General features: G+C 46.6%; 1 protein-coding gene across 1 annotated transcript in view; it reads right to left on the bottom strand.

Moving 5' to 3' along the window:
• The window catches only part of Farp2 (FERM, ARH/RhoGEF and pleckstrin domain protein 2), a 108,056-nt gene that overhangs the window by 5,771 nt on the left and 91,349 nt on the right, over positions 1–10,936 (bottom strand). The window contains exons 18-21 of the mRNA XM_031368499.1: positions 10,056–10,293; positions 7,818–7,948; positions 5,417–5,485; positions 4,662–4,751 (exon numbers count right to left, since the gene is read on the bottom strand). Coding sequence (XP_031224359.1) covers positions 4,662–4,751; positions 5,417–5,485; positions 7,818–7,948; positions 10,056–10,293 — 528 coding nt within the window. The remainder of the gene's footprint in view (positions 1–4,661; positions 4,752–5,416; positions 5,486–7,817; positions 7,949–10,055; positions 10,294–10,936) is intronic.

The following is a 10,936-nucleotide window of genomic DNA, read 5'->3' as shown; positions in this document are numbered from 1 at the left end:
TGGAGTGATTCCTAGATAAATCATACTGATCTGATGGAGTGATTCCTAGATAAAATATTACCAAATCAAACCTAAAACCATATACAGGAAGTATCCTGGCACCAAGCAAGGTAGATTTAAAGATGCAAGGATTGAAACTACAAAGCTTAGTAACAATCCTATTTGAAGTCAGCAAAAGTGATCATTTCTTTACAGACTGGGAACATCATTGCTGAAAGCCAACATTTTTTAGTTTTCACCCCTGTGACATAAGGAAACTGCTTTAACATTATCAAGCTCCTCACAAGCTAAGAGCTAGCTACTCTTCTCTGAATATAGTTTAGATAAGGAAGCACACTATACAGCCCCATGACTGCCAGTTACAGATGACCGCAAAGAATGGACAGTTCCCCATACAGAACACACAGGACAAAAATCACAGTTATCCTCTCAACAGAAAAGTTCTGACATCTTGCTAACCATTTGTTAGAATGTGGTCTGTTAGTCTTTCCCCGAGTTAATATTTATGTTTCATGTGATTTCAGTTGAAATGCCAATGGTGCTTTGGAATGGAATTTGTCTAAATGACTCCAAAGTTTACTTGGGATACTTAAATGCATTTTTTAAAAAATGTATCCTTATGTATATGATATATGTGTATACAGGTGCATGGTTATCTCCTTCCATCTTTTCATGGACTTCAGGAGACCCAACTTGAGTTGTCAAGCTTGCACATCAAATACTTTATTTACAGAGCTATCTTGCTGGCCCTGCAAAGAGAATTTTAAAAGGGGGAATAAGAATGGGGTAGGATGTAGTCCCCTACATAGTAACTATCTTTAGTGTGGATGACACTGGCAGAGTGGAAGATACTGCTGTAAGCCTAGTGTAAGATGAAGGTTGTCACGTAACATAAAGGATTCAACACATAATGGGGAAATGACTATATGTAGAGAAAAAGTTACCTCCTTAACTAATTACATCTAACAAATGCTGGACATACTGAGAAATGAAACACGGGGATGGCTCAGCAGAGAGAAAGAAAGTGCTTGCTGTTTCTTCACAGGACTGAGGTTGGCTCCTAGTACTGACTTGGGCAGCTCCCAATCATCTGTAACTGCAGCTGCAGGGGATCCAATACCTCCTGGTGTCCGAGGACACCACTAAATATATGCATATATCCATACATAGAAACAAATAAAAATAAAACTTAAGTGCCACTAGAACTGTGTGTGGTAGCGCATGCCTTTAATATCAGCAGAGGCAGGTATTGGCTGTGAGTTTGAGGCCAGCCTGGTCTACACAGTCCCAAAACAGCTGGGGCTACATAGGAAGCTCATGTCAAAACACCAAACTTAAAAGCCAATACAATCTTATGCCTAGCCTAAAAGAGCTAAATAAAGCCCTCAAAGAAAAGGTGAGAAGGGCCAGTCACAGCAATATGTGGTCATTCCTTCAACAAATGGTTATGTCATATGTCAGAGGGCATTCTAAAATAAGGCACCTGTACAGGATGGAGTTTAAGTTCCACCAAATTATAGAGAAACTAAAAAAGGTAATTACTACTTGACAAAAAGTATTTGTGACCTGGGTCTGAGCAGAGGGCTCAGTTCAGATCGTCGAGTCCCACGTAAAAAGCTGGCTGTAATGATAGACATCTGTAATCCTGGCACTATAGAGACAGACAGGCAGAGCCCCGGAGTCCATGGGCTATCCATTAGCTAAATTGGTGAGTTGTAGGTTCAGTAAGAGACTCTGTCCCAAAAAATAGGGTGGAAAACAACTCCAAAGATAGCTAATGTTGACCATGGGCCTCCACATTCATGCATACCCCCACTGACATGCACATTTAGAACTCAATGTAGGCAGCTGACTGGTGTTCCTGCAGGACAGTGATGAGCAAAGACACTCAAAGCAACATGTGCTTTACACAGTGGGAGCACTGTGAGAACGGACTTGACGATGTTTGAGAGACAGAAGCCCAAAAATATGGTATATACTTTTTAAAAAAATTATTTATTTATGTATGCGTATACCATTACTCTCTGCAACACATACCACGAGAGGGCATCAGACCCCATTGCAGGTGGTTGTGAGCCATCATGTGGTTGTTGGGAACTGAACTCAGGACCTCTGGAAGAGCAGTCAGTGCTTTTAACCACTGAACCATCTCTCCAGTGGTATACACTCTAAAAAGACCATACTTAGCCTAATGGAATGTTAGATTAGGCACACAAGCTTCATGCTTGTCACCAGTCTCCTCTACTGCACCAGTATGTAATGGAGTGCGCAGGATGAATTTCTGAGAAAAACCAGTACTGCTCACAAAGCAGCTTGTGGAAAGTGTTAACTGGCAAAGAAGTCACCATAGCTAAACCTGGAGTGCTGGAGTCAAGGTGATATTTATCTTGTATTTTCAGGGCTTTCCTACAGGAATGAGTATTTTAAAAGTAAACCATCGGGGGCTGGTGGAATGGCTCAGCGGGTAAGAGCACTCATTGACTGTTCTTCTGAAGGTCCTGAGTTCAGATCCCAGCAACCACATGGTGACTCACAACCACCTGTAATGAGATCGGACGCCCTCTTCTAGTGTGTCTGAAGACAGCTACAGTGAATTATCAGGACCGGAGAGAGTGGGCTGGCAGAAGTCCTGAGTTCAATTCAAATATGTAGGCAAAACACATACACACATAAATAAAATAAATCCTTAAAAAAAAAAAAAAAAAGTAAACCATCAAACAATGGGGTTGTCTTCCAGATGTGGCCCCTTGCTAAGTTCAGCAAAGTAGAGACATGTATTAACAAACATCTGTTTCAAGGCTGAGCAGAGGCGTACAGAGTCAGTAAGAAGGAACCTAGCTTGCTTCTGCAGCAGTAGACACCACCACAACGGGCAGTGTGAAGGGAGAGGAGATGGCCACAGCACTGTCAGGGACCATGGGAGCACATGCTGCACTGCCCTTGCCTTTGATGTCTCTGGGACAAGTTTCAGGCCAGGCCCCAAGCTCTACATGAAAGGAAGACAGCCTCTAGATCTTCCTGACTCTCTGTGACTTTATTTTTATTTTATTATTTTTTAAAGATTATTTATTTTATGTATATGAGTACACTGCAGCTATACAGATGTCATGAGCCTTCATGTGGTTGTTAGGAATTGAATTTTAGGACCTCTGCTCACTTGGGTCGGCCCCACTTGCTCCCGTCAACCCCGCTCTCTCAGGCCCGAAGATTTATTTCTTATTATACATAAGTACACTGTAGCTGTATTCAGACACACCAGAAGAGGGCGTTAGATCTCATTATGGGTGGTTGTGAGTCACCATGTGGTTGCTGGGATTTGAACTCAGGACCTTCAGAAGAGCAGTCAGTACTCTTACCCGCTGAGCCATCTTGCCAGCCCCTCTCTGTGACTTTAAATGGGTTTTAATTTTGTTTCTGAAATTTGTGATTTCTTTCTTTTTATGTGTATGGACGTGTGCCTGCATGTATATCTGCCTCCCATGCATGCAGTGCCTATAGAGACAGGAAGAGGTGTTGGATCCCCTGGAATTAGAGTTACAGATGGTTGTTTGTGGAGCGCTGCTGCGCCTTAAAGATGGCGCCTGCCGTTCTTCTGCTAAGGAGTAAACAAGTCCTTATTTGGCAAGAGGGTTGCACCTGCCAGTGGTCTGATCTTTTGTCATGACTCTGTAGCCAATGATAGCGCAAGACGTGGTATGGGCTCATGGGCAGTCTTACGAAGGGTATTTAAGCAGCACTCACAGACCATTCGGGGGCACACCTTTTACTATGATGTAACTACGAACTCATGAGTAAACTGTTGCTGGAAGGAACTGGTGTGCTAGTCTTTCTTCCCTGATGGTCAGGGTGATCGGCGCGGCACAGTTGTTAGCTGCCGTGTGTGTGCTGGGGACCAAGTGCTGAGCCTTCTCCAGCCCTTCTTTTGTTTTTTAAAGATTTATTTTTATCCATGTGTGTGTTTGTGTGTGTTTGTGTGAGGGTACCCATAGAGGGCATTAAGTCCCTCGGCTCCTGAGTTATAGGCAGTTTTGAGCTGCCTGACATGAGTGCTGGGAATTGAACCTGTGTCATCTGGAAGAGCAGTGAGCACTCCTAAACTACTGTGCCGTCTCTACAGCCCTTAACCAGGGTTTTCATTCACTCCCAAAGGCAAAGTAGATCAACTGGATAACATTAAGGTCCAATGGTTATCCATTTCTGACATCCTTGTGGGTATAAATCAGGGTATTCAGAAGGCTCCCAGCAGCTTTGACTCAAGCACAGTCCAGTGAACACAGGCATTGTGTCTGTCCATGGGACAGATGTCCATGGATGAGATCCTTAAACTACATAGCATATGAAACAGCTGACTACCAAAACTGATTCCAAATTGTGGAGAAAGTAAGCATACTGTCCGATGCTCAAGGAGGCCATGGCTAGAGTCTAGAGGGCCCACGCAACCTAGAAGGCTGTCCATTGGCTGAATATGGTGCAGTCTGGAGTTCAGGAAGAACAATGGCCTTGAGGAATTGAGGCAGATAAGAAAAATCCAAGATTCCCTTAATATGTGGCCTGCTCACCACTGAAAAAATCCCACAGACTTGCCACTGTATGTGAGAGATGGGGCAGAAGTCCAGCCCAGTACCTAAAAGAGAAATCTCAAGTAAGCCTACGGCACTCACCAGCATGCCACGGAGTGGAAGGGAGCCACGGATCCGGAAATGACTGGTCCCTGGGACACTTTTGCTCGTATACAGCAACATATCTGAGAACTGGGAGAGTGGAAGCCTTTTAGATAAGTGAACTGTACAAACAAGGGACAGAGTTTCAATGTAAGTATAGTTAGACTCTGATGAATTGTAGATGGCCATTATGTTTTTACTATGTTACTGGAGATTGCTGGAAAAAAATTACTCATTGATCCTTTTTGACCAGATGTATGTAGTAGCCACATGAGCCAGCAGAATTGTGGGGGGGGGGGGCAGCCACCAGTCCTTCTAGTCTGGCCTAGCTAGTAGGAGCATCCAGGAGCTCTGGCTAGTGCAGGAGTCTGGCTCGTCTTGCCTGCATGGAGCAGGTCTGGGGCACTTGGAAAGAAAGCCTAGGAAGATGAGCACACATGGTCATGTTCCCATGTTCTTAGGTTAGCATCAAGACTCCCCTGGTTGTCACTGGGCCACCAGCACATTTCTATAAGCCATCTTGATGATGGCTCTGCATGTCCTCCCAGAATGTGGGATAGGACCAAATGGGCCAGGGCAGGCAAAGCAGCTGCTTCCTGCCCTTCCTGAGTCCCCATGTGACTGTGAGCTGGCATCTAGGATGACTTTTCTTAGGGCTAAGGTGGTAGGCAGGGGTACCACACTCCTGACAAAACTACAGCCACTGATTCCTCCCCAGACTGGAGATGAATTTGGAGGGCTAGTCAGAAACATACCAGGAAAAACATGCGCTGCTGCAGGCCCTTCTTTGTGAGCTTGTGAAGACAGCCCTCACGGATGAACTCCTGAAAGACAATTAGGGCCATGACAATTAGGGCCCATGCAGCAGATGTGTGCTAGCTGGGCCAAAAGGTCATGGTGGCCAGCCTCCAGCAGCCTCTAGCTTGCTTGCTCATATGTACATGTTCTAGTGTATGTTCGGAGGACAGAAACTATCCATCAGGTCTGGTGTTCGCCTACCACTCTGGGACCCAAGAATCAAACCAGACATACACAAAGCACTTCTCCCCGCTGAGCCATCTCGCCAGTCCTTTGTATGAGTCACCCTACCTTTAGTAGTACCTCTAGTTACCCAAGGCCTATCCTGGTACCAACTCAGTCCCAGTCATCTATCTGCCCCGGGACAAGGATACCAAGAGGTACAATCTAATGGAGAGACATTTGCGAGACTAAGGAAGTGTCCGTCTGAGTTCTGCCGTGGGAAAGGCTGGGCAGAAGCAGGCATGGGAAGGGGAAAGTCTCCATAAACATTACTGGGTGGTTAGAGCTAGCTACCTTGCACTGGAGTCTTGAATAGCGAACAAGAACCTAATGCTACACAGGCTTAGAATGTCAAGGAGCTACCTATGGTGGTGCGTGCCTTTAGCACCTGCACTCCGGAGGCAGAGGCTTGTGGATCTCTAAGTTCATGGCCAGCCTGGGCTACACAGTGAGTTCTAGGTCAGCCAGGGCTACACAATGAGACCCTGTCCCCAAATAAAATAAAAAAGTTAGAGGAAATGTGCCAATAGGAACAAAGTGACAGAAGCCAGGGTGGGTGCAGCCCTGCCTATGCCAAGGAAGGCACAGAAAGGCTTTACATGCTCGCTGACATACCATCTGGTGCCAGTGTACAGCCAAGAGACACGCCAACCCTTGGAACAAAACTGCAAGTCCAGAAAGAAGCCCACATATCTATAGGGATTTTTATTTTTTATAAGGAGGATGAGACCATTCTACAGATGTGCCAGGACAGCCTGATATCCATGTGCAAAGAAATAACACTGGACTAACTGGGAGAGAGGCCTGGGTATGTGGCTTATGTGGTGCTTGCCCACTATACACAAAGCCTGCGTTTTATTCCCGGCACTGCGTAGATAGACCAGGTGTTAGGATGCACACCTGTAATCCCTCACTCAGGAGGTGGAGGCAGGAGGACAGAAAGACTACAAGTTCAAGGTCATTCTTAAATACACAGTGAATTTGAGGCCAGCCTGGGTTACATGAGTCCCCGCCAAAGGGGGAAAAAAAAAAGAAACAAAACAAAAAGCAAAACTATTAGAAGAAAAATAAATAGGACAAAATCTCAGGTTAGGAACTATCTTCTTGTAGATGACACCTAGGGTACAGACAAGTACAGATAACTTCAATGTCATTAAAATTAAAGTTTTCATATTATAAGTGACATAACCTAGGAGGGTAAAAAGACAGCTGAGAGAGGGAGGAAACATTACAAGCATTGTTTGGTTGTTTTCATTCCAGACTTCTGAGATGGAGTCTCAGAATGCAGCTAAACTGGTCTCAACCTCAAGGTCTTCTTGCCTCAGCCCCAAGTACTGGGATTACAGATGTGAACCACCATTCCTGCTACTGCACATGCGTTTCCTTTAGTCTTCCGGAACCTTATGGGGGTGGCTCTCCCACACTGTATTTACCAGAATGGGCACTGACTACTACTATTGAGTCCTAGGCTGGCTTTCTTTCTTTCTTCCTCCCTCCCTCCCCCTCTCTCCCTCCCTCTCTTCCTTCCTTCCTTCCTTCCTTCCTACCTTCCTTCCTTCCTTCCTACCTTTCTTCCTTCCTTCCTTCCAGAAGGAATATGCACTTTATATATGTGAGTACACTGTAACTGTCTTCAGACACACCAGAAGAGGGCATCAGATCCCATTACAGATGGTTGTGAGCTACCATGTGGTTGCTGGGATTTGAACTCAGAACCTCTGGAAGAGCAGTTAGTACTCTTAACCACTGAGCCATCTTTCCAACCCCCTGGGAGTTTAAAAAAAAAAGAGAGATTTACTTTATTACTATGTCTAAGTACACTGCTGCTGTCTTCAGACGCACCAGAAGAGGGTGTCAGATCTCATTACAGGTGGCTGAGAGCCACCGTGTGGTTGCTGGGAATTGAACTCAGTACCTTCGGAAGTACAGTCAGTGTTCTTAACCGCTGAGCCATCTCTCCAGCCTGGGCATTTCTTTTTAAGGCGATGAAAATGTTCCTAATTAATGATGACTACATAACTTGGTGAGTTCACTAAGGACCACAGATTGTGTAATATTAAAAGGTGAGTTTTAGACAACATTAATACAATTCAATTAAAGACAACAGGCATAAGTTCTTCCCTAAGTATGACTTACCCTTCCAGGAGCAATGAGGTTTTCTATACCGACCAGGTCTCGCTGTAGCTCTGTCAGCTTCTGGAGGTTTTCCAGCCGGGTGAGGCTTTGTTGGAGCTCAGTGGTCACTTCTGTGATGGCCTTCAGTGCCTCTGTATGGACAAGTCCCTCAGTTTAGACCCGTGAACAAGACAGCCTCTGCCTACCTCGTGAAAGAGCCAGGACTCTATAGGGAGGCTTCAATCTGAGGCACTTCAGAGTCCTGGCAGGGCTTTGGCAGTTGAGTGCAGCCCCCTGCGGACACCCTGGAAACTTTGGCTTTGTTGAACCAAGTGGACTGCCAGCCGACATGGGCCAGCAAGAGGAGAGCAGGCTGTGTACAGAGCGCAAAGCTCTAGTACTTCTTTCCTGCTTTAGTTTTGTTTGTTGTTTCTTGAGACAGGGTTTCTGTGTAAGCCCTGGCTATTCTGGAACTTTCTTTGTAGACAAGGTTGGCCTCAAACTCAGAGATCCTCGTGCCTGAGCCTCCAGAGTGCTGGGATTAAAAGCATGCTCCGCCAGGCCCGGCTTGTACTATTCGTTCTTTAAGGAGATAAGATCATTATGCCTTAAATATTTGAAGAAATTTACTTCTTTCTTGTGAGAGATGCTCACCTATAGTTGAAGCAAATGTAAGAGGTCAATAAGCCAGAAGGAAACTCACTAAGATAAACACAGAATCAGACACCAGCTTGGAGCAGGCCATGCTAGCTGCCAACATCTACCTGCCTAGTCCTTCCTGTCCTGTGCTGCCCACAGTGCAGTGACCTGACTCCTGTCTGAACCACTTACAGGGACTGCTCTCCTTTCTTAAAGGAAGTTTTAGTTTCAATTGAGTTGTCTGTGTGTGTGTGTGTGTGTGTGTGTGTGTGTGTGTGTGTATGTGTGTGTGTGTGTGTGTGCGAGCGCGTGCACGTGCGCACTTGTGATTTGTGATTATGGGCAAATCTGAGTGCAGAAACCCTTACAGTGTAGACAAGGGCACTGGATCCTCTGGATCTGGGGTTAATGGAGATTGTGAGCCACCTGAACACAGATGTTAGGAGCCAAACTTGGGTCTTCTCCAAGGGAAAGTGCTTTTAACCACTGAGCCATCTCTCTAGCTCCCTGCTCCCCATTTTATCAGGACCAGCTTGACACGGTCTGGTCTCCAGGCCGGGCTAATACCCACTCTGCCAGGGTGCCTAGAGTCCCTGAAGAGCAGTGTTCCTATAGGTTGTTTGGAGCTTTCAGAGACAAGAGCGAATCAGGAGGGAACACATAGCAACATCATCATCCTTGACAAGCCATGAACATATTCTTTACAAATGATATGCACACAACACTGAAAACATCAGGAAGAACCTGGGTGGTGGTGTCACAGTCTGAAGCTGAGCCATGTGCAGCTACGGTCTGCAGGTTCTGAGTATCTGCTTTGCCTTGGTTCTGTGCCTGCTAGCCTGGGAGCAGTGGCGTCCTACAGAGGACCTGGGTTCAGTTCCCAGCACTCACATGTCAGCTCACAGCTCCCTGCAATTGCAGCTCCAGGGGACTCCAGGGACCCTGCTGCCTGGACTCCAATGATCCTGCTGCCTCAACCTCCTAAGTAGCTAGGATTACATCCATGGACCACCACTCCCAGCTAATTATATACTTAATGACAATTTCAATGACTTGTAGAGAGAAACCTCCTGTAGTAAATTTATGCTATAACTACAAGTTCTATTTGTAGATTTAAACTTTATTCTTTTTGTCACTTTAACAAATAAAAAAATGATCGTTTACATGTGTCAGAAACTTCCAATAGGCCACTTGGCTAAAATGTTTGGTAAGTTTTAGAGTCAAGGCTTCCAGGACAGAAACAACCACAAGAAACAGATCATGCTAGGATACTCCCCAGTCCCCAGTGCCCTTGTGGCAGCTCTAAGTCCTGATGGCAGGAGGTCACCTTGGTCACAGTAGCCCACCCCATGTAGGTATCAAGGCCTGAGAAGGACTATGCCTGGGGAACAGAAAGATAGGTCCTGAACCAGGAGAGCCTGGCTGAGCCAGGACAGCCTGGCTGAACCAGGACAGCCTGGAACCCAGTCCCTGCAGCAGCTGAGAAGAGGGAACGCCAATGGCCTGTCCTGACCACTGCGGTTGTCAGTCCTTCTGGGGTAGAGCCAGTGTACTCTATGCTTTCCAGCCCTAACTATTGCTGCTTAGCCCTCAGGGTATCAAGGCCCAGTGTACACTCACCATGGCAGTTGGCATAGTCTCGGTGCCCGGGTGAGTAATGAGCGCACAGCCGGCTCAGCAGCTGACGGTAGTGGACTAGCCTCTGGACTGGCTTCAGCAGGAATGTATTGAGAGGCAGGTAGCAGACCTTCTGGAGCTCAAACTCTTTGTAGACGGCCTCCAGCTTTTTACAGTGTTTTGTGGCCTTTTCCAGCTCGGTTAGGACCTCATCGTGTCTTTGGAAGTAGCTAGTAAACTCCTATTGAGGCACGAGAGGATAGTGTTTAGGGGAAGAGGCGGCAGTAGGGTAGGTGGGTGTCTTCCTTCACACAGTAGCTGGGGATGCTGACAGGGCTTGACAGGGATGCGTAGTGTGGTATGTGCAAGCCAGAGCACCTGTTTCCAGAGAGCCCCATCTTTCCCTGTCTTTGACTCCACCCTGTTTGCGTCGTATTCCGTTTCCAGGGGCTAGCAGTCCTGGACAGCGGGTCCTCACCATAACCACTGCTGACTGATCTCTCTCTCAAGTTCTGTGTGATAGGAGGCCATGAGCCTTCCTGGATTCATGGATAAACAATGAACCTTAGAAGCAAGGGGAACCAGAGCTCACCTTAGGGGACACCCTGAGAGCTCACCTTAGGGGACACCCTGAGAGCTCACCTTAGGGGACACCCTGAGAGCTCACCTTAGGGGACACGCTGAGCACGGGGACACGCTGAGCACGGGGCAAGAACTACCCCACTTTTGATCTCTGTCCAGGTTCAATGTTGACTTGGTTATTGGAGAGAGGGAGGAACCATGTTTTGGGGAGTCCTGTCCTGAGAAGACTATTCTGGGGGTTCCCTGCGTTGGTTCTGAGAATTCTGTACTGGATGGAGCCTGATTTGAGGGAGGTGCTGTGG

Source organism: Mastomys coucha, unplaced genomic scaffold, assembly GCF_008632895.1.
Source record: "Mastomys coucha isolate ucsf_1 unplaced genomic scaffold, UCSF_Mcou_1 pScaffold14, whole genome shotgun sequence".
Classification (NCBI taxonomy): Eukaryota; Metazoa; Chordata; class Mammalia; order Rodentia; family Muridae; genus Mastomys; species Mastomys coucha.
This window is presented reverse-complemented; position numbering and strand designations above follow the sequence as displayed.